Source organism: Melitaea cinxia, chromosome 4, assembly GCF_905220565.1.
Source record: "Melitaea cinxia chromosome 4, ilMelCinx1.1, whole genome shotgun sequence".
NCBI classification, from domain to species: Eukaryota; Metazoa; Arthropoda; class Insecta; order Lepidoptera; family Nymphalidae; genus Melitaea; species Melitaea cinxia.
In genome coordinates, this window is record NC_059397.1 from 16,206,890 (window position 1) to 16,231,224 (window position 24,335).

General features: G+C 35.6%; 1 protein-coding gene across 1 annotated transcript in view; it reads right to left on the reverse strand.

The window, feature by feature from the left end:
- The window catches only part of LOC123670431 (histone lysine acetyltransferase CREBBP), a 35,444-nt gene extending 12,137 nt beyond the window's left edge, over positions 1-23,307 (reverse strand). The window contains exons 1-16 of the mRNA XM_045603927.1: positions 23,112-23,307; positions 21,436-21,646; positions 20,640-20,848; positions 17,809-17,972; positions 12,878-13,270; positions 11,183-11,416; positions 9,811-9,949; positions 8,198-8,356; positions 7,087-7,341; positions 6,732-6,836; positions 5,267-5,610; positions 4,779-4,897; positions 4,161-4,692; positions 3,634-4,086; positions 2,997-3,449; positions 2,749-2,906 (exon numbers count right to left, since the gene is read on the reverse strand). Coding sequence (XP_045459883.1) covers positions 2,749-2,906; positions 2,997-3,449; positions 3,634-4,086; positions 4,161-4,692; positions 4,779-4,897; positions 5,267-5,610; positions 6,732-6,836; positions 7,087-7,341; positions 8,198-8,356; positions 9,811-9,949; positions 11,183-11,416; positions 12,878-13,270; positions 17,809-17,972; positions 20,640-20,848; positions 21,436-21,646; positions 23,112-23,196 — 4,013 coding nt within the window. The 5' untranslated portion in view covers positions 23,197-23,307. The remainder of the gene's footprint in view (positions 1-2,748; positions 2,907-2,996; positions 3,450-3,633; positions 4,087-4,160; positions 4,693-4,778; positions 4,898-5,266; positions 5,611-6,731; positions 6,837-7,086; positions 7,342-8,197; positions 8,357-9,810; positions 9,950-11,182; positions 11,417-12,877; positions 13,271-17,808; positions 17,973-20,639; positions 20,849-21,435; positions 21,647-23,111) is intronic.
- Between the last annotated feature and the right edge of the window lie 1,028 nt (positions 23,308-24,335).

Consider the following 24,335-nt stretch of genomic DNA (forward strand, 5'->3'; position numbering starts at 1 on the left):
AATACACATATTACAAATTGTGTTAAATAGTACAAATGAAAAGCAGTGGTGCTGTTTTATATAAATCAATAACATCCGATTTTACAACATCTATTTTGAACTATAGTCTATTTGTGATAAGAAAATAGATATATAGACAGATTTTCATATTGTTTTATTTTATTTTGAGCCTAAGAGTCAAGTGTTTGAATTAGGTTTGAAGCAGAAAAAATAATTTTTATGTACCAAGCATTGACAGTACAGAAATATTGACAAGATAATTAATATAATACTAATACGCCAACCCGCATTGGAGCAGTGTGGTGGATTAAGCTTACAGGCTGAAGGGTAATAAATTCAAAGTGTATATTGAAGACTAAGTACAAAATTTCTATTTAGTTACAATGAAAACTCACTATTTGCTTATTCACAAATGGACTACATCGTCGGGGATAGTGCAAATCCGCATATCTGCTACAGGTTCCCTACCTGTCCTGTGTGTGCGCGTATCTGCACTAGATGTAACTTTACAGGGGAAGGTATAACTTAATAAGTTTTTTATTTAAACGAATTTTGAGCTCATTATTACACAGAGAGTAATTATTTATGTGTTCTATCTCTTGTTACTAAAAGTATTCCCTTAAAGTAAATCATTTAGGCCCTACGTCAATAACGCGGATTTGATTTGACCAACACTGGAAACTAAGAGTAAGTTACGCGGTTATGAAATTAAACAAAACTAACTAAAAAATCGAATTCCTCTACGTTTTTCGGTCTTTGCCCAATAGCCATTCTCCCTTTCCTGTCCGAAGTTTTAGAGTCTTGCCTATCAACAGCTAACTTCATTTCTTTCCTCTAATGATATCCTAAATCCTTATCAGTCCGGTTTCCGTAAAGGTAAAGGTACGGCTATGGCCCTTGTAAAAATGTGATGATATTCAAATTTATTCTCACGCTAAACTGACAGATTTACCTACATCAATAAATAATTTAAAAATGACTTAAAGAACTTATATAGATTGAGTAACTCCTACGGATTTACCATTAATCCCACAAAATGTCAAGTCATTATTATCAGTAGTCTCAAACTTGTTGTGTCGAATAGACTGGTCGCTTATCACCAGTCGTTTATAACAATGTACAGCATTGTCATCATCAGTCATCAGTTCAGCAGCAATGTGAAAAATCTCGGAGCTATCTTCGATAGACATCTTCCTTGGGCACCTCAGCTGAGTGAGATGAGCCGTAAACTATTTGCAGCTATCGGATCACTGCGACAACTGCAATATTTCCTCCCTTTGTCTACCAAAGTTACTTTAGCACAGTCACTCCTACCAATTCTTGACTAGGCTGACACTTGCTATGATGATCTTAAAGAGGAGCCATTAAATAAGCTTGAACGTCTTCATAATTTTTGCATACGGTTTATATTTGGTCTTCGCGAAAATGACCATGTTTCCAACTTTGCAATCGTCTCAAGTTGCTCCCGATTCGCTTTCGCAGGAATACTCACATACTCTCGTTACTATAGTGTATACTTTTTCATTCTGATACACCTCTGTACGTTAAGTATAGTTTCAATTATCTTTGTATTACGCACTGCACCCTTTGATCCAAGTTTACTTCGATGCTCGAAACTCCAGCCCACACTACTTCTTTTTACTCCCAACTCTTTTTCAGTTAAAGCTGTTCAACTTTGGAATGCTCTACTTCCTCCTATAAATCAAGCCCAATCCCTGTCTTGCTTCAAAAAGTACCTCAAGGCGCACTATTTCTCACTTAATACATTATAATTGATTTAATATCTGTGCATAATATCATGTATGAGTATTGCTACACTTGTAATATGTATTCTATACATTTATCTATATTATATGTATTTCGTTTACAAGTAATACAGTATTTTAATGCGTATGTTTATTTACATATATATACTAGCCGACCCGTATCCACTTCGTTGGGCGTTAATTATTATTTTTGTGAAACAAATATATAGTAAAGTTTCCATCTCGCTCGCATTTCTCCGACTTGATTGATACTATTATTTTTAACTGAAATTTTTCTTCAATAACAATAAAATTATTATTTGGCGATTTCTGGCTTTCTATCGGTCGAAATAAACTCACATCAAAGCGGTGGCAGTAAATCAAGACTTTGCGTTAATTGCACGCGAAAACTTAAATTAGCTACATTTGTCAGGTACACGGTATTATTAACCAATGCTAGTTACGCGGTTTTGCACCGTCCCCGACGATATCATATATATTTTAAATAGAAAATAAGTCCCATTACATCAGAAAAATGCAAGATAATTTATTTAATATGATGTTAAAATAATAAAAAAAAAAATTGACCACATCAATAACAAGGTTGATTAGTATCAAATGTAGCACTTGTTAAATAAGTAGTTTATATCTGATCTTTATTTGTTGATAATAATCTAATATTCTACAAATGTAAACTAAAGTTTAAATTATTGAACATATGCAAATAAAATCAATTTTAATATGTACTTAAATATGTAATAAATTATTGTTATTTTTCTTGATTTTTTTTTTAAATTTAGTATTTTAACAATGATGTGGCAAAAAATTATACATAACTTCAGAAACTTAACAGGATATTCTTACCCCCTCCCCAGTTCACTGTTTAAACTCCAGTCGTGGAACAATATTTAATTTATCTGGGTAATAGTATCCTATTCAGCTTCCTTAGTTATGACTGTACTGTAAAATGTTAATTATGACCCGCAAGAAAGGGACCACCAACCTGTTCTGATAGCTGAAGTATTTGGCGTCACGAGGAATAGTACAGAGCTGTTTGCCATAGCAGCACAACACTTGAGGATTGAATGTGTACTTGCGTCCACAACAGTAACCCAGGCTCTGCATTACTGGGTCTATTTCTACCTCAAACACTTCCGATAACTATGACAAAAAAAACACATTTGGAAAAAAACTATAATGATTATATCATTAATTAACTTCTGGTTTACTGTCATAAAAGAATATATTTACCTTGGTACAATATCTATAAACTCGGGAATTCTTGCGGTTATAGAGCCAAGCGTTCTCGAACATGAGCCACACGTCGTCCACGTACTCCCACGGGTCCTTGTACTGGCCGCGGTCCAGCTTCATCTTGATGGTCGAGAGATCTATGGGCTTCGTCACGATGTCGAAGTAGTCGGGGATGCCCAGCGCCGTGGCGTCCACGGGCTGGCGGAAGGGTACGGACTCGGGGTCGAGGCGGAACAGTTTCTCGAGCGTCGGCAGCAGCGCCTGGCGCAGCTCCTCCGGCTTGAACACGAAGGTCTTCTTGGGCCCGCGCTCGGCCGCGTCCGCGGGCGGCGCCTCCGCCGGCTCCTCCTTGATCTCGCGCTTGATCTCCCGCTTCACCTCCTGCTTCACGAACGCGTCGAGCCGCTCGAGGCCTTGCTCTTTGTCGCGCGGCGGCTCGTCGCGCATGCCCTTCAAATTAAATTAAAATATTAATTTCTCCATAAGGTGATACTTACACACTTAACGAACGAACACTGGCAAATCAACATGTAAAGGAAAAAAAAAGTCAGCAAAAATAAGAATCGATTAAACAATTTCAAGATCTAGGCATTAGGTAGGTTACACAGTTAGGTAATGTGTCCAACGCGCTCACCTTGCCGCCGCAGTCGGGGTCCTCGGGCTCCTCCTTGACGCGCACGTCGTCGGGCTCGCGCTTGGGCTCCGGGCTGTCGTCGGCGGGCGCGGCCTGCAGCGCCGCCATCTGCGCGGACACGGGCGCGGCGGCGGGGCGCGGCTCGGGCGCGGGGCTGGCGTGCGCGAGCGGCGTGGCCGGGGTCGTGGCGCCGGCGCCCGCCGCCGGGGACGACGCGCCCGCCTCGCTGCGGAACGCGCTGTGGTTCATGAACGGGCTGGCGACGGGCCCGCCGGCGGAGCGCGCCTTGGCGTCGCCGCTCACGTGCCCGGGGGACGGCAGCGCGGCGGGGCCGTTGCTCTGCAGCGGGTACTGTGGAGCAGGCGACGTCATCGGTTGCCCGAAAGGAGACATGCCGGGATTGCTGACGCTGCCGACGCCTCCGACGCTTCCGCCGTTCGGTGTGTGAGGCATCTAGAAGATTAGAATGAGTCAGTCCCAGTGTCATATAAAAAACTTTTTAAATTTATGTCATATTAAAAACGTACCTGATTTGGGCTAGGTCCAGGTGGGCCTACGAGATTAGACTGGTATGCCATACGGTTTCCTTGCATAGTAAGTGGCATGCCAGGCGAGGGAATACGCATTGCGGACAATCCAGGCTGAGTGGGTAAATTCGGTCGGCCCACGCCACCGCCTACTGCCACTCCTCCGACTCCTACGCCCACGCCCACGCCCACGCCGGGGGCGGTAGGCCGAACGCCGCCCATGACTCCACTACCAGGTAAAACTCCTCCAGGTTGTTGCTGCTGTTGAAGTTGATTTTGTTGCTGCTGCTGTTGTTGCTGTTGAGCCTGCTGCGCCTGTAACTGTTGCTGCTGCTCTTTTCTCTTTTGGCGTTTCTCTTCTAACTCTTTTTGTATTTTATATATTTTCTCGGCAAGTAGATGGTAGTATTCAGATCGAGTACTCGCCATTTCGTACATGTCACCTTCTACTTTTCTTGCATAGGCGACTAGATTATGCATTCTTTTGTCTTGCATTGCAGTTGGGTCTGGTGTAGGAAAAATGGCTTGCACCCTAAATTACAACATAACATAATAAGTAACAATGAAATCATATTTTCTTAATTAATTAAATAAATTAACATTTTGCCTTTTACTTACAGTTTATGAACAAGATGGTTTCTGAGATCAGGTGTTATAGACTGGTGCCACTCCTTCGTACCAGAAACGGGATTAGCCGTGACGGGTCCGCCAGGTAGTTGAAGGGTCCCCGTGCCCATCTAAAAAAATAAAAATGTATATTAAAAATTGACGTTACGTAAATGAAAGAACATATATAAAGGGCTATCACTGTTTTTTGACCTCTTTCCCATGCTTGTCACATTTATGAGGAGCCCCCGACCTAGAGTGACGTCACATATTTTGAAATTCTACCTATCAGTTTCGATATTATTTTTATTTCCATATAAATTATTTTTCATTAAAATCAACATTAATCAAAATTAATGGAACACTATCGAAAAAAGTCCAACACTAGTGCCAATTAATCAAGAAAACAACAATTTTTTAAGGTAGTTCAATTTTCATCAATTTCATTTTGGAATGCGACTTCAAAACGTCATACTTCATGGACATTCTGTAACACTCACGAGTTGCTGCTGTTGCGATTGCTGCTGCTGCAAGTCGGGTTGCGACTGGTGCGCAAACAGCTGTTGCATTTGCGGCTGCTGCGGCAAGACATCTGACAGCGAGGGCGGGCGGGGCGCATTCATGCGCGGGAGCGGCGCGCGCGCAAACCCGCCCACCATGCCCGCGACGGACGTGGGGCACGCGATACCGAGCGCCTCGTATGCGCGCTTCATGTCCGCGCCCGTGCCCACGGACCCTACCGAGCCCACGGAGCCCACGGAGCCCACGGAGCCAACGCCGCCCACGGCGCCCACTCCTCCTCCGACGGCGTTACCGGGCGGCGCCGACGCCGACGAAACTCCGCCTGGACAGTTTATTTCGTGAGTTGCTTATAGCGTTACAAAAACCTGTCTTATAAGTAACGTGTTATTGATTAGGTAACAAAGTTTAGTACACAAATTACATACAAAGAAAACGAATTATATGTACCCGTTTAATTGCTTAAATCAAATATCTGAAATGAAATCCAACAAAGTAAATACTATATATAGTGTTATTAGTATATATGTTACGCTCAAAGATCGAAAACGCTCATTGAGCGGAAAAATAGCCCACAACGCGATGTGGTCACAGTAAAACATCCACATAGCGAAATTCGTGTTATGGCTCTAATGAAAACGCGCACGACGCGTTGTGGCAATCAAAGAAAGACCAAATAGCAAAATTCGTGTCGTGGCTTACATGCTATTCGATCTCAACGCGTTGTGGCAATGAAGAAAAGCCATGACACGTATGGAATACTATTTGATTACAACGCACACTACTTTCCGATATAGATCCTACTAGGCCTAGGCTGGAAACGTTTTGGTAGATGTCCTTAAGAAATATTTTTCATTTTATAAAATCACGGCATAACGTGTTTCTCATTATCAAATATATTAAGTATATAATTATATAAATTAAAATGAAACGATATTTATTATTTATTGAGATTACTTTATATTTAAAAAAATCAATGTATTAAGTAATAAATCACTGAACACAAAATATTCATATCATTTGTAAATTACTCATAATTCACATAAAATGGTAAGGGTTTTAATTTTTTCATGACAATTAAAATTCTTTCAAGAAATAAAAATATTTAACACAAATGTTTATTGATCATCAATAAACAACAACAATGTACCTATATTAGAAATAACTATAATTGTGAAAAATAAGTATTTGATTGCTATTTATTTTCACATGAACTATTACTGTGGCATTTTGAGTTGCATTTTATATTCTTGGAGCGACACTTGCACTTTTTATCAATACAGTATCTTTTACAGTGGCACATTATAAACCCTTGCTTACTTCCAGACGATAAAATAGATGCTGGGCGAAGTATTAACGATGAAGTTGAGGGCACATCACAAATGTTAATAAAGTTGGTTTCAGAAAGTGTAAATTAATTACGTGCATAAAGTCTATCGAGTGTACCTTCCTTGTTTCCTAACTGGTAGAGACCTGATGGATTAATGCTCATAACAACACGCATAACATTCCTGGGTTCTGCACGTCCTCTATTAACTTCAGGTACTCTAACTAAAACGTTAGTACCAATTTCAACGCAGGGAAATTTCAAATTAGACAATGAAACCATTTAGTTTGCCTGTTCCTGTAGACCTAATTTAGCACATTCTCTTTCAACGTTTATGCTATTCTTTCTGAAACAGAGCTTACAAGTTACATTTGCTCCAAATCCTTCGTTCTCATTGCTTTCTCCGCAGATAACGTGTACATATTCATGACAGTCTAAGCACTTGTGAGCTCCTGACGTCTCATTTTTACAAACAGCACATAACCTTCAAACTCTCAGCTTTTCCTAAATCAATATTTGCATTGGCCGATTGTTGTATTTTTTCATCAATGCCCATCTTTTTGGATTCGTCTGTATCGTCAGTAATAACGGGTACGTTTGAATTCTGTAATTTGTTTAACTGTTCGTCATTTTCTATATCCTTCTCGTTGTCTTGAACATCATTTTTAATGGAAGATAGAACCAATTCTTGTAGATCTACCTCAGTTTCTATGGAAGCATACACATCACCTGGAATGGATGAATCAGCAAGACCTATTTTTTGTGCTGATCCAAACATAGCTTCGTAAGGACTTCTATTAAGCGCATAATGAAGAGCACGATTTTTTTAACTCTGAATAAATCGCAATCCTTCTGACCAATTTTGTGAATTATTATCAGCCATCCAAGTTATTAACATGTCACGAACGTCTTGATTTGATCTCTCTAGCGAACCTTGACTTTGATAATGTCGAGGTTTTCTATGAACAAGTTCCATCCCTGGCCACATTTCAGCTAAATTTTTGATAACTTTATTTGAAAATTCACGACCGTTGTCGCATTGCAGTATACATGGAGCGCCGAACAAACAAAATATATCTAAAAGTTGATATGCTACTTCTTCAGCAGTCTTCGTTTTGATTGGTCTTAGAATAGTAAATTTAGTCAAGTGATCTTGATAATTCATAATAAATTTAAAATCTTTATCTGGTTCAGACTGCATGTTGATTAAATCGACTTGACATCTAGAATTCATGCAGTCGGATAGAATAGGTTTTACTACCAAACCGCGTTTTGGTATCTTTTTTTTTAAATGGCATTGTATGGTTAACACAATGAATGCCCAGAACGCGTCCATGGCTTTTCTTCATTGCCACAACGCGTTGAGATCGAATAGCATGTAAGCCACGACACGAATTTCGCTATTTGGTCTTTCTTTGATTGCCACAACGCGTCGTGCGCGTTTTCATTAGAGCCATAACACGAATTTCGCTATGTGGATGTTTTACTGTGACCACATCGCGTTGTGGGCTATTTTTCCGCTCAATGAGCGTTTTCGATCTTTGAGCGTAACATATACACAATAAGTTATCTGTACGACACTTACCGGCCAGTGGGTTGACGGTGGGCAGTGCGTTGGGTGCGGGCGCGGAGGCCACGTTAACGCTGATGGAACCCACGCCCACACCCACGCCCACGCCACCTCCCGCTGTGCCGACGCTGCCCACAGAGCCTACGCCCGTGCTCGAGTGGGAAACGGCAGCCGCTGAACAAACACGTTCAATGTTATTTAGAATGACAGTTACCTTTCCTTTTGAAGTAAAACTTCTTTACGCACGCTTGACTTGGAGAGTAAGCTGGTGAATGCGTGACAAAAGCGTTACGAAAAGTGTGATCGGGCGAAGCGAACGGAAGTTGTGAGGGAGATATAAGTTAGTTAAGATAGAAAGAGAGTTACGTTTCGTATATTACTATAGGGGCAACTAAAGAAGTTTTACTTCAGTAATGTGGTCTAATGCACACTCGTTTTTTATTATTATATTTTCCAAAGTTTCATGCAGGGTTAAATGACAAGTTACGTACTATTTTGAAATTATTTCATTTTGAATTAATAGTTGTTAGGTTTCAGATATACACAACAGTTTAAAATTATCGAAAATGAAGAATGCAAAATATTCTTGTTAGTAGGGTCTAAAATAGCATGTACACCATAAAAGTATAACAAATGAAAGCTACACAATTTTGGTTTTCATTCTACTATTTAATATTACTATTTTAATGTCCTTTGCTTACTAATCTAACTAAAACTCCAAACTAGCCGCTGCAAAAAGGTATTCCTGAATGACAATAATCTTTTCTACTATTTCGTGATAAATTATAATTAAAATGTTTTTAATTTTATCTCAGTATAAAGAGAATTTTTATATTTATCTATTTATACATATCCTACACATTAAATTTTATAATTGCACTTAAAATTATATTATTACATTCTACCTTTTTATTATATGCAAAACACTAAGCCACCATTTGTGAAGAATACAACAGCTAAAGTAATTAGTAACAAATCTTAAAGATAATTATGTTAAAGATGATATTGTTATTAATATAATATTTATTATATTAGGAAATATGTTAGCTGTGTTAATGTACAATTAAAAAAACTTTTTTGTGATATCTGTATAATTTATAATTCTGTATATCTGTACAATTACGAGTATAGCTAGACAGACTCAGTTTGATACCCGAAAAATAATTTTACAAGTAGATATTATTTTACACAATTATTTTTTTATAGATCTTTTTATTTTCTTTGATTTTTAATGTAATAAGTAAATTTCAAATTTTGAAATTAATTTAAAAAAAATATTTCTATTGAATATTAAACACATAGTGCTCTTATTGACAACAGAAAATACTTCTACTTGACAAATGTTGCTAGCTAAAAATGTTGTTAATTTAGTGTTTCAACCAAATTGATATCTATTGTCATATTAATACTATTTCCTTCTCACTAGTGAAGTCAGTCACGACTAAAATAGCTACAAGATTGCATTTTTAAAGAGGCTGAAGTCTAGTTGGGATAAGTTTTTTCACTTTGATTTTTATAAAAAAAAAGTTTTGTTATAAAATTTAAAACCTTACAATACCATAACACACAAATTTTAGTTTAACAAAATATTTGTGAAGATTAGTAAAATGAAAGGAGAGTAAACTTACCGTTCATAGGGTTAGTTCTAGTCCTATCTGCTTGTTTGAGAGGTAAACATACAGGACAGTCATTTTTTATACAATGTTTCCAGTGGTTAATGATTTGTCTTGATGATGAACAATGAGGAACACCACAGTTTTTTCCAGCCTGTAAATAAATAATATTATTACTAGATGCAAAGGTACTGAAAGCTGATAAAATATAAATGTATTTTACAGTTATATGTTGTAATATCTATTATTTATCAATATTATTTTTTTATTTTTTTATTCTTTTCATTTTGGGGACTTGGGGTCTTGTCTATTAAATTTTGGGACTTGTTCTACACAGACACACCAGTCTCATCGTAACTTTGACAATTAATAATAATAATAAAAAAAATAATATTACTAGCCTTTATTTCGGGACTAGCCCATATAGTGTCAGTAACAATGTTTCTTATAACCTAGTGTTAGAACAATAACAAATTTAAAATAGTTACTTTTTATATTTACAATTCAAATGATTTGTCATATCAAATAGAGTTTCATCCAATGTCACACACAGCATTGGACTTTCTCATCTATCTACAAATACTTTCAGAATACTATTGTGACGCCAACGCGCTTTTCCGCGAACATCACTGAACATCTTGAGCGCATAATTACATAGTACGCAGAGGTTGTTGTAAGCACGCAAGCTATTGCTGGTCCACAGGCTGCATAAAAGACTGACGTATAAAATGATTGGCAGAAGGTTTTAAATAGAGTTATTATAATATCTTCCATACAACATGCAAATCTGTGAGCCAACATGTTACAGCAAACTGACAGCGACCTTTGCTCCCTGTCTATATACTTAGTATCTCCTAAGTTCTCGGTTACCAAATATCCAAGCATCTGAAGCTGGTCACTGTAAGTAGCAGTGATCCGCAGAGTGATACCTCTGTATGCCTTTGATACCTGTGTATACCTTTTGCACCATACTTAAAAACCTTGACTTCGCTCTTGTTGGCATTGCACTTGAGTCCTTGAGCCTCAGCTAACACTTCACGTATAGACAGTAACTTCACATAATATAACAGATGACTTAATGGACTGATTGATGGGCTCAGCAACACCTTGTCATCGGCATAACTAATATTATTAATATTTACTCTGTCTACAAGACCCCCTATGTTGCTGTTACTGAGCTCATCAATCAGATGATTGACATATAGGTTGAAAAGTCAATGCGAGCTCAGCCCCCCCTTCCTCAACCTGCATTCCAACCGGTATTCATTTGACAATAATTCCCCCTACTTTTCACTGTTGAGTTGAAGACAATAATGAATGAGACCTTAACATTGAGATTAGTAGTGGGTCAACACACAAGGCACAAGGCACAAGGCAAGGGTCTCACCTGACACGACATCATGTGGTTGAGCACGCTCTTCATGGTCTTGCAGTGCGGCAGCGTGCACTGCCACGTCTCGCCGTTGGACTGGCTCTCGCGGCGCTGGCACTTGTGGGCGTGCAGCAGGAGCACGAGCTGCTGCTGGATCAGCTTGCGCTTCTCCGGGTCCGCGATGGAGCCCGTGTTGGGCTGCTGCGGGGGTTGCGATGACGCGGACTGCGTGGCCGCTTGCGGCTGCGACTGTTGCGATACATGCTAGTATTAATCCAGATTGGTTTTACGAACGTTGCAGCGTCCGAGAAACCACAAGCATATTGTAAGCTTTTGTGGTTCTCTCACACATCGTACGAAAAACAGTCATATAGTTCAATGAACTCATGCATACTGATTTATTTTGCTGGACATCAACTAGTGCAAGTCAAGTGAGTGTATAACTCGATAACACATTAAATGTTGATTTGAGAACTAACGACTCAAAAGTCCGTAAGTGAAAAAACCGCGCGTCTATATAAAATCACTCATCTATATTCCGTTTTTTTGGAAGAGTCTTATTTGGTAAACAAACCTGTCAATCGTAATTCACGTTTTTTCCACATTTATCACTCATTTTCACAACACATTAGCTTACAGACATTTGTAAAACTCCATTTACTATTGATTTCACTAAAAAAAAATATCAATTTATAATTTTACATTACACATTTAATTTTTTTACAAGACATAAAAACTATTAAAATACGAATTCCGAGGGTACAGATAACTAATATTTTTGAATATGACCTTTCAATATCTTTTTTAAAAGGCAAATGGGAATGTGGTCATAATATTTTTAGAGGTGAATGAGTATAAGTGAATGAACAGTATGAGCTATAAAATAGGCAATGTTTCTTTACCTATATTTTAAATTTTCACGAATCATAATTTGATAAATAATGTTACCATAAAGCGATTTGTTATGAATTTGTTTTTTGTCATTGTTTTTTTTTTCTTTTTTTTTATGTTGAGCGCAAAAAAAAATGCTTACAAAACATTGCAAATGTCAATTTTGATGGTAAACTGTTCATTGTAAAGATTTTATTTTATATTATGAATATTTCTGAATATCAATTTCACCCTGAACATTTTTAACGCCATATAATATTAAAGTATAGCACATAACAATGGCATAAAAGCTTACTGTAGTTCATAGGAAAAACATTTGAGACTTTAGGATGAGACTTAGGATTACCCAATGAGAGCTTCGTAGAGAACAATGTTATTAGTCCTTTTTTAAAGATGTTAAAGAGTGTGCCGCCGGCGCAAGGTTTTTTTATTCATAGTAAATACAAATAATGTGACAATAATATTAATAGGGTCGACTTTTTTTCTAAAAACAGGCGAAAATAGTCCTATTTTGTTGTAAATTTTATTTCTGACGTCTTATTTATTTATTTATTTTTTTCGTAACTAATTCTTAGCAAAAATATTCAATATATTATTAGGTTTTGAAATAATTTTAGCAATATGTTAGCGTTAAATATTTGAACATAAAATGAATTTTATATTCGTCTATGGCTTACTAATATTGTTCATTCATTTGCTCCTTCTGTCACTTTACTATACTTACAATATTACTCTATTGTCTGTGGTCGGAAGTACGCCATATTTGTTTACTATTTAAGACTATTTGAAATGAACCAAAAGGAAAAGGCCGTATCTCACCTGTCCGCCAGCCGGCGCGCCGGGTGTCTGTGGCGACGGCGCGGGCGGCACGGCCTGCGCGGCGCCGCCCCCGGCTTCGGGAGGCGGTCCGAAGCGCACGCCGGCCGCGCGCTGCGCCGCGCCGCCCGCCGCCGGCTGCCCGTAGGCGGGGTGGTAGGGCGCGAGCGGGTGGCCGCCGCCGCCGGGCGCGCCCATGCGCGCGTGCGCGCCGTGGCCCGCGTGCGCGCCGTGCGCGGCGTGTCCGCCGTGCGCCGCGTGTCCGTGCGCGAGCCCTCCGCGCATGCTCGGCGCTTGCATGCCCACGCCCACGCCGACTCCCCCGACTCCCCCGACCCGGCCGCCGAGAGGACCGTTTTGCATCGCCTGTGAAACGCGATATCGTGATGTCGTGTCCTGCTTTTACATCAATTTCGATTATTCATATATTTCTAAAATTTTATTCTCTTTGATTTGATTTTAAATAATCAGATATAAAACATATTTAGAATCTTAAAATCAATCAATATTTTGACACAAACACAAAACGATTAAACACATTAGTTTAATTCAAAGTCCATTAAGGAAAGAACATTGGAATGGTATTTTTATTTTTCTTGTTTGCTCCTTATGAGTAACGTTGTGAAAATTGTATCTTACAAAGGTGAAAAGACAACTTTGGCGATATTAATTACAGCAACACTTACAAATTATAGGGATATTTCAAAAATATAAACCAGTACTCTAGCTAATTATAATTATTTCTAATACTGGACTATTGTGTACATATTCTTATATTTATTTGATTTGGTCTTCCACCTGGAATGAGCTCTAACCCAAGACTAATAGCTAATTATAAAATAAAATTGATTTTGTCAGATTCTGTAAAATACCTAAATAGAAATATAATGGTGTCAAATTCACAACATAATGTTCCCATTAAAAAAGTAAATTAATTAAAGATGAAATGATGAAGATTATGGAGGATTAACATTTGATCTCATCTATGTTGCTCTATAAAAAACAACAGTAATGTGGGATCTCTATTAAACTTTACTTATTAATTTAAGTTTTATTGCATTTTTTTTTTATTTGTATCTGTATACGTTTTTGAAATGGAATACTTTCAAGTTAGTATGTACCTATAATTGAGGCAACACTCAATTTGTTTGTACCCTGGTGTTATTTATTGTGAATGTATTAGTGTCTATCTTGCTGGCTTATTATTATAAATCTTTAAATTATGCACAAGCGGGATTTAGAAAGGGAATGGGATGTACGGATCAGGTCTTTTGTTTGCGGTGCATAGCCGAAAAGTTTTTGGCAAAAAAAATCTATTGCGCGTTCGTGGATTTAGAAAAGGCCTATGATAGAGTGATGAGGAATGAATTGTGGTCAGCACTGTCTGTGAATGGTGTGAGCAGTGTCCTCATACGAGTATTGCAATCTCTTTATAGGGATTCTAGTGCTTGTGTGAGGATAAATGGAGCATACACTGAATGGTTTAATATCGAAAAAGGTGTTAGACAGGGATGTGTAGCGTCACCGTGGCTGTTTAATCTATTCATGGACAATCGTTTGACATATTTAAGAGAGAATGAAAATGGGTTGAGAATGAATGAGTTACTCGTCAAATGTCTTCTCTATACTGGATCAAATATTACTTGCGTCTTCGCCCGAGGAGTTGCAGGAGATGGTAACTGATATGAGTGGAGCCTTTGTAAAGAAAGGGAATAAAGATAAATGTAAAGAGGACGAAAGTGATGGTGTTTGAAAGAGATGAGGCAGTGACAGACTGCAATATCGTGATTGGAGATGAACAAATTGAACAGGTGAATGAGTTTGTGTATCTGGGTTCAAAGTTTACAATAGATGGAAAGTGTATGCGTTTCCAGTAACGCCCCTGTGCTCATGTCGGGCCGGGATGGGAACCCGGTCCTGCTAGACATGGCGTCGTCGGGATTGTTCAGAGGTGAGCCGGACAGTCCCATGGAGGAGAAGTCTGGTCTTTTCGCCGAGGCCAGCCTGTCGCTGGAGGGATCCTGTTGCCTGCAGATCCGGGACCCTCCAATTAAAGCGGCTGAAGGCTCCCGCAGGGGTTTTGGTCGGTAGTGCACCCCCAAGTGCTAAGCCGACATACGGTCTAGGAATGCCTACCCGGGCATCCTGGATATCACCCGTAAATGGGTTACCCTGCGATATCAAAAAAAAAAAAAAAATAGATGGAAAGTGTGAGAGTGATATTGAAAGAAGAGTGAATGCAGGAAACAGGGCGAATGGAACTTTGCACTCATTTATGAGCAGTCGGAAGATGTCTAACAAGGCTCGTTTGGCTGTGCATGAGGGGGTGTTGGTTCCGATAGCATACGGCAGTGAAAGTTGGGTATGGCAGAAGAAACATGAAATGATGAGAGCGTTAAGTATGATAGGAGTTAAACCGAGTGACAGGATAAGAAATAGTGAGATAAGGGAACGTTGTGGTCTGAAAGAAGATGTAGTGACAAAAATTGAGAAAGGTATGTTTAGATAGTTTGGTCATGTCGAGAGAATGGGTGAAGAACGATTGGCGAAAAAAGTGTATAAGGCAAGTGTGGATGGAAGGGTTGGAAGGGGTAGACCTAGGCGGACATTCCGAGACCAAATAAGGGACGTCTTGAAAAAAGGCCAGGTCAAGAGTACCCTAAACCGAAGAGCATGTATGAAGGGAATAATGAAAGTGGACGAAGCGAAAGAAGTATGTAAGGATCGTAGCAAGTGGAAAGAAGTGGTCTCTGCCGACCCCTACGGGAAAGAGGCATGATTATATGTATTATATGTTTAAATTAATACGTAAAGCAAAAACTTTGTACCACTTTTTACGAAAATATGTGTTAGTTTATATAGTGAAAGAGTGCAAAATTCTCATATTTTTTAAAATTATGCATAAAAAGTACATTAAATCAATAAAAAAACATTAGACACACTATCATGTATTTGACACGCATATGTATAATCTTTTGTTGATTGTCAAAGTATGTAGTCAAATTGAAAAATTAGAAAATGGTTCTTTAATTTCATTATTTTTTGGTTTTCTTTATTTTAAATCTTTAATCATGGTCGAATTTCGACCTCTGGGCGACCACTAGTTTTAAATAAATAAATAAACTGTCTAAAAGAGTCACTGATCTGTTTGCTAGAGCTTCTAAAGTAAACCCATTAGTTATAGGGATGAGATTTGTAAATAAGATAATACTTTGTAAGAGAGAATTTTGTTGTTAAGGCGAGTTTCAACTCAAAGTTTTAAACGCAACCAAGAAAAAATCAAATCAAATCATAATTAAATATTTGACATAAATATGTTCTTCCGAAGTACTTACATTAAAGCAACAATACTCGGTATAACTGGTTAAAATGTAACATGAACTTTTGGCATGTCTACAAGTTGTTACAAGATCTGATTTAACTGATATTCTTTACAATATTATCCACATATCGAAACAAAAACATGTAATATAAGTTGTTATAAGGGCATTTCTCTATAAACTGAGCAACTCACTTTCTTAGTCTGATATAATATGAAAAACACAGTTCATTTCATAATTTATACTCAACCTAAAAAGACCATACAATATCTATTAAAATATAGTTTATTACATCAAAAACGTTTTTATAATGCTTTAAAAATGGTCCTCTGCCTCTCATAAAACAGTCCACTGGTGAAATCTAAACAATCACAAGCTCAAATATGCATATATTTTTTTCATACTTATAATATTCAAAATCTAATTTACTTCAATATCATCATTATTATTATAAATTACTGACAATATCAGAGGAACTTATATTTTAACCTAAAAAAAATTATTCTCTCTGAGCTCTTATTTAAAACTGACTAAATAGTATTTAATACAATTAATCTTTAGTAACTGTAGAATAATATCTCTCAATAATAATACTTAAAAAATAAAGTGTGTGTGTACTTATGTACACACGTAAGAAGTTATACTTCATTGGCTAGCAAACTTCACGTTGCTAACTTCTTCGTTGACTAGCTAACTTCAGTGTGTCGGTTTTTTGTGACGGTGTGCGCGCGCATTTATTGGCTAGCTAACTTCACGTAGTTAACTTTTTCTTCGTTGACTAGTTAACTACAGGTGATGGTTTTAAGACGGTGTGCGCGCGCATCGTAAAAATTTACTCTCATCATTTTTCTCTAAAGCGCCCAAAGAAGTGTAACTTCAAAAACCTAAATGGAATCAGGAAGGTTTCTAATTGATTTTTAGAAACATAACTCTACCGAAATATACAATGTCCTTTCTAATTTAAGAGTGTTTTCGTATTAACAACTAAAGATAATCATTCCTATTGTGAAAGGAGAGTAGGATAATTTTATTTTAGCAGTCAAATTAATCTAAATGAAAAGCATCATCACAAAGTAGAGACATGATATAATTCAACTATGAATTACCTCATATATTCTCTTATCAGAAGGAGTCCGTCCAGCTATAAGTTATTTTCTTATATCAGTAGTAACTAGTAGTAAAATCGTTGTGTGGTCACAGCAATGCCTATTAACATGTCGCGGGATCGATCAACACTCTTGACAAATAATATTTCAGCTGTTGAGACTTATGTTGTCGTTGTACGCAAAGAATCATTACATTTAACGTTATGTAATGTAACAACTGTTAATTTAACAACCTATAATTATCTGGTTGAACAAGACTTTTTGTCCTAGGCCTGGTCGCTGCTGGTTCGCAAATTTGTTTATCATGCATTCGTAAAATAATAATTCATTTTAATATTTCTTTAGCTATTTGTTGCACGATAATTTTATATACCGTAGAGAACTGGCAAATTGACACATTTGACATTTGAAAGATCAATGAATGCAACTGACTAGGTATCACTTCATGTGTTCTTTTCGTTCGTGTTCCAGGCTATCTCTGACCCGGTTTCCGTACTTTCCTACTAACCTGTGCGTGCGGATGATGGGGCGGCGTTCCATGATGGTTGTTGCCCATAAGCGTGGGCAGCTGCTTGTTCACGTTGTTAATTATCCCTCCGCCGAGCATGCTCGGCCCCGTCATGTTGCTGTTTGTTACAACCATATTGCCAACGTTCGCCACGTTCATACCACCTGGAGAAAAAAAAATTAAAAACATTTTGTAGATAAATTAATTCAAGCTGGCTCTCACATTCACATATTGCGTTTGTGTGTGTACACGTGTTCGTTTACACGTAACAAAAAAGCGGTCTGTCTCGCTTGCACGCGGTCGACCGCACGCGTGTAAGAAAGAGTAACATGTGCGAAATATGGCGTCGAACTTTTTTGTGAGAACTCAAATGACGGTTTCCTATGGATTTTCCTCAATTTAATATACATTTTTAACGGACTTTTTAATAAAAAAGTAATAGTACCTACTGTAGGCTAACCACCTCTAGATATATAAAAACAATTTAACCTAACGTTTAGGTTTACTAGACCAACTGACTCCAATACACTTCTGTTGAAATTTCAGGACAAACAAAAGCTATCAAATAATACAGGTGCGATTAGACTTCTAACGCACAGAGGAAAACAAATTTGAAAAGTTATATTTACTACTTTAACCATACATTGTCAACTGTTTAGGTTAGAATTTTCTATCTCGAATTTGTAGGTTAAAGCTATCTAGGCAAACTTTATCGTGTTTAATAGCATTCAATCAAATTTTCTTACAAGAAAAGATTATTTTTTTACTAAGCGAATTTTTTAGAACAATTTTTGTGAACAATCTAATAACGGGTTCTACAGGTCCGATTTAAAAATCATTTAAGGTTAAAACCACGTGATATACAACTAGTCTCTGTAAATCCTATTTTTACTGCTATTATGCGTTATTTGAGTATGCAAAAAAAAAAAAAAAAAAAAAAAAACAAACAATACCTTCGTCGTAATTTTTTATTTTCAAGACTCGCGAGATAATATGTAATGGTGTGTACATAAGGTCTTTGTTTAAAGTACATAAAATAATTTTGTTTTGTACGATTTTATTTTTGTGTTACCCACACATTAGGAAATTCAAACCATTTTTCTATTATCATATTAAAAATCGACTGTTCCTTTTTGTGTTACCCACACATTAATTGGCTAGAGCACTGACACGGTCAGTCGGAGATGCAGGTTCGATCACCGCTGGAATAGTCGATTTTTGATATGATATTAAAAAAATGTTTAAATATTTTTGTCTTTTTAACCCTTGAACTATGCCAGAATTATGTAAAAAAAAAATCTATATCCAATTACCATTTTCAACATTTATCATTATCATTCATTTCTCATAATTGGTTTATGTACTATCAAAAATTTTTAAAGAGTTAATGTTTTCATCTTTTCTTTTTCATTTTAATATATGTATGCATGAAGGTGACCGATTGCTGTTGTGTTATTCCTTTTATGTTGAGAATTTTCTAAGAAAAGAAACTTATTAAAACAAATTTACTTGTAATTCAAAATTTGCATATTGCAGACGATTTTTATAACTTTACATCAACTTCAGATGTTTGGCTGCTTGGTATAAATCTGTGATCAATTATCAAAGACATAAATATTATTTACATACATAAATATTATGGGTTCTAGGTGCTGGTGACTTATTTATCTTACTTTTTTATAATGATAAATTCTTCAAGTATTGAAAGAATTGTCTTTAAAATATGTTAAAAATTGGTCTAAGTATGCAAAGTAGTCACAATTAATAAAAACAGACTTAAGGTAAGGATTTTAACAATTTTGATATTAATCGCTAACCTTATATTTATAAAGGCTGTTTAAAAGTATCACTCTTTGCGTATAATAAAGGTTGGAATTTAAAATATTTTTTAAGGTTTTCCATTTTTTTTTTATTATTTATATATTTTTGCTTAGATTCAAAATCTATAATATAAAAATGAGTCGCTGAATATGTTGCTAAGCGCAAAACTCGAGAACGGTTGGACCGATTTCGCTAATTCTTTTTTTAAAATATTCCTTGAAGTACGAGGATGGTTCTTAGGGAGAGAAAAATTCTAAAAAAAAAATTTAAGTTTCTGAAAAAGTCTAAAAACAGCACTTTTCTATACTCCCATACAAAAGATTTGTGATAATACTTAAAAGTCAATTTTAATACCATACAATAAAGTTTGTGTTAGGCGATACGAAGTTCGCCGGGTCAGCTAGTCAGAAATAATAGTAAAAAAAATACTCAATTTAAAATTTGTATTCTTATTCACAGAAAATGTTAAGATGAGTTTTTTAAAGTAAATATAAGTCATTTTTATATTTCAATTTTTGTGACTATTTACTTAGTTTTTTGACCATTTATCTATTCAATAAAATATTATAAAAGGTGAAACTACGTTTCTATTTATTTAACGTAAATGAGGTTTCAAATTTTTTATTTGTGGTCATCAAATCCTTTTTTTATCATCATCATTAAAGTTCTAACACCATGTAAGACATTTTTGGTGGTTGTCATAACGTCAGGGCATTTCAAGCTTCAATAGTTTTAGCTAATCAGAAGCAAGTCTATTTATAAAATTAATTTTTTTACTCTCCTGAAAAGTTGCTAAGTTACACCCGCGGTGTGCAAACTTCAGTGAAGAAATACTTTTGTTTTTTAAATTTTTAAGTTATACTGCTATACTCATTCAAATTTACATAAGACTCCTAATACTTATAATCCAAGTTTACATTTTCATTCTTACATATACATTGAGAGTGTGGAAAAGTGATTAGATTCTTAATAAAATTAACAAAACTCTTGTTTCATCATATGGTACTTACCTTGTATGGAGCTCATTGGCATTGATGGGTGCATTTGATTTGGATGACTCGTATTTGGTATAAGTTGCTGAAGCATGCCACCCATAATGTCCTTGGAGACGGACACATTAGGTGGTGATTGTAAGTTAGGACTCTTACTACCTAAACTACTCAATCCTAAAGGGTTGTTGTGGCCAACTAAGCCACCCTTGTTGCCCTGTGAAAAGACCAGCAAACGACATAACACATTATTAATTTTTAATTAATTCAGATAAAATAGTAGTAAGATAGATATTATAGAAGACTTGTAAATACATGTAGCTTAAACAAGTAAATATCAAACTAAATCCCTTTACAAGAACTTTGGAAATATTTGTCTAATCTCTGATGTACTCTATAATAATAGAGTCAAATTTGTACATATCATACGTACATTTCTAGTAATTACTTATTTTAGTAAAAATTAAAAATGATTTCCTTATATATTAAAAGTGTCTAAGTATTAGACTAATCTAATAAATAAACACACATCCTTGATAGCATTTTGTGCTCATATAATGCAATAAAATGTTTTAAAATAAAGATTTGCATGGAACCATATTTCTAATTTATAATATTATTTTTAATTTTTCTTTATATCTATTTTTAAGAGTTCTATTATAACCGTCTGGTATGTCAAACCAATCATATCCTAATCTGACAAAAAATTATACATAACAAAACTTAAAAATCATCGAAAAAACAGGCATCATAGCACAGATAGCTATCTTATAATAGAAATGTTGAAAAAGAACATCAGTCCCAGATACTCACTTGTTGTATGAGGTGATTGTTAATTTGTCTCTGCATTGCAGCAGTAGGGTCGTCTCCATTGAGTTGCTGCTGGCCCATTTGCCCCCCAGGGCCGGGGCCTTGGGCCGGGGGTTTTGGGCCTGTGACACCGGGCTGTTCGCCCCACGAACCCCCCATCAATTCATCGGGGAGGTCCTTTTCGAGATCGAACATGTCCATGTTCGAAAACCCGTCTACTGAAACCAATTGTATGTGCTTGTACTAAGGCTAACTTTGTGTTTTATTAGTAAAATGAAACTAACTAAATAAAGCTCTTTTAATAGAAGATATTAATAGTAAATAGCCTAAACAATATTTTTTATTATCATTTAAATGATAATAAGATATATTGTTAACTTGTATAAATACATAAAACAATTTACAAATATCATACAATTACTATTGGAGTAAATTATAGGAAAAGGAAAACAAGATCCCTTTTATATTTATGACTAGATAAAATATAAATAAACACAAAAGTTTATCATTATATCAATAATAGATTATATAAAACAAACAACAATATAAAACTAAGTAAAACAATAACAATAAAGAGTTTCATATTATTCAAGTTAAAAATAATCTCTATTATAAGACAAATTTAAGTAAATACAATTATAAGTTTTAATATTACTAATTTTTTATATTAAATTCCTGATTATGATAGATGATTTATTTACTTAACAACATAATAGTTTTATTGATATTTCATTAAAAATAAAAATATATTAATGTAATAAAATAAAGTAGATAAAACTTTCTATAATAATATATAATGATATATAAGAATATAATGAAGATTTAAAATATATATCATATAAACAGTTACATAAAATTGTTAACAAATTCACTAATATCCATAGTAATAATCATTGCAGCTTATTTTAATTTGTAAAGATTTTTTTAAACATACTCAAAATATTTGTATTTCATTTAATTAAATCAATATAATAATGTACTGTAGTAGTGTGTGTTTATATGTACACATGTCAAGTGTTACGTATTAGTTAATACAATACAACCTAAAAATAATTCACCTTAACCTTTATGCTTATGTTTTATATACGGTGGCCAAAATAACATAATTTAAATGTAGGTCACCCATTATTTGTAATTTTAAAGTGATTATATCAATTAAATGTATTAAAAAATATATTTTTTGATTACTTGCATATAATATTAAAATTCTTACAAAAAGTAACTACTATGTTATAAAAATATTGAAGTAGAATTTAAAGTCTAAACATGTTCTTATCCTTACGATTAAACTCCCCAATTCAAAAATATATAATTCAAAAATACCCAAAGGATAAATATTTCGACGATTTTTTTGTTATATTTTTCTCGATTTTTAAGTAAAATACAAAAACACTACGATTCGATTTAGAAAAACAATTTGTTTCGAACCATTTTAGATGTTGACGAAATGTGGCAATATTTTGTATTAACACAAAAAAAAAATAATACCTTGTTAGAATAAACTTAAAAAAGTCTAAAAAATACTTTTTCCTAGATCATTTAGTTCAAGAAACAATAATACGACGCAAAACTCGGGCAGCGTTAACAAGAGCGACGGCAAAATGTCAAAAATCTCTGTAATATAATGATGACAGAAGTGTGCTCGAAACTTGATAAACTCTCAAAATATGAAAAAGTACTCACCTGAGGTGTCCGAGGGACCCTGAAAAGGGTCCCGGATCATCTTTGGCCGCTTATTAGGCGGTTCATCCACATGATGATCGGCCATGGCTCTGTTTACTAAACGTAAGCCGTCGTGAATATTTCGGCCCGCCGATTTAAATAACACTTTTATGTCTTATATCTTCAAGAAATAACATTTTAGAGCGATTTGTCATCCATTATAACGTAATTCACCCACAAACCGATCGTTCGATGTCCTTCGCACCATTGAAGGCACATATTAAAATTTCTCACTCAAGTATTCGCCATTACAAAGCTCCGAATCGAAGAGCTACACAGACCCTCTCACCATCTTCCGACGGAACTAGCACAATAAATGAAAACAATATCACCAGATTTTACTACTTTATGGAACTTATTTTACTGATCGAACTACACGATTTCACTTAACACTTTAAAATAAACGGAATGGTACTATTTATGATTAAATGATGTAAGAAAAAACAGAAAATTTACACGACAAATTCCGAAATACTTCTCAGTCTCTCCAGCGCAAAATGGCGGCTGTTGATGAAAACTTTTTCTACGCTTGTCAGAAAATGTCGGCCTATAAAGAGACAAAGCGTTGTGATTGGTCCTCGCCCACCACGTGACTACCGGAAGTACCGACTTGACGCAAGATCGGTCCAATTATTCTGACGTCAACGCGTTTCGAGCCGAATAATGCCGAAGATAGCCGACGACTTTTCTACTTTTATTAAAAGGTTTAACAAATTTGTAAAAAATTACTTTTACTTTTAAAAGATCTTAAATATCATTAAAATATGAACTTTATTCATTTCATCTGAAATTTTATATAAGAATATGAAGCAAATTACTTATTTTTAAACAACATTTAAATTTTCCCTCCAATATCGGGAGGGGTCACCATCAATACGACGTGTATCTAGGTCTATGGTCTCTAGGTCATCATAGACAAATTTATACTTTCTACCACTAATTAAATTTCAAAGATATAAAACAAAATGCAATTTGGATATTAAATTATTTTAATTTTAAAAATATTATTTTTATTTCCTATGAATAATAATCAAAAACAGTTATTGTTGCTGAAACATATTGTGTTCCTTAATTTTTTTATAAATAATTCGTCCATGCGTATTTTATTGTTCAAACGACGTATTTAATAATTTTAGTAAAAATAAAAATTATAAATTAATACATATAATAAAAATGGAACGAGTC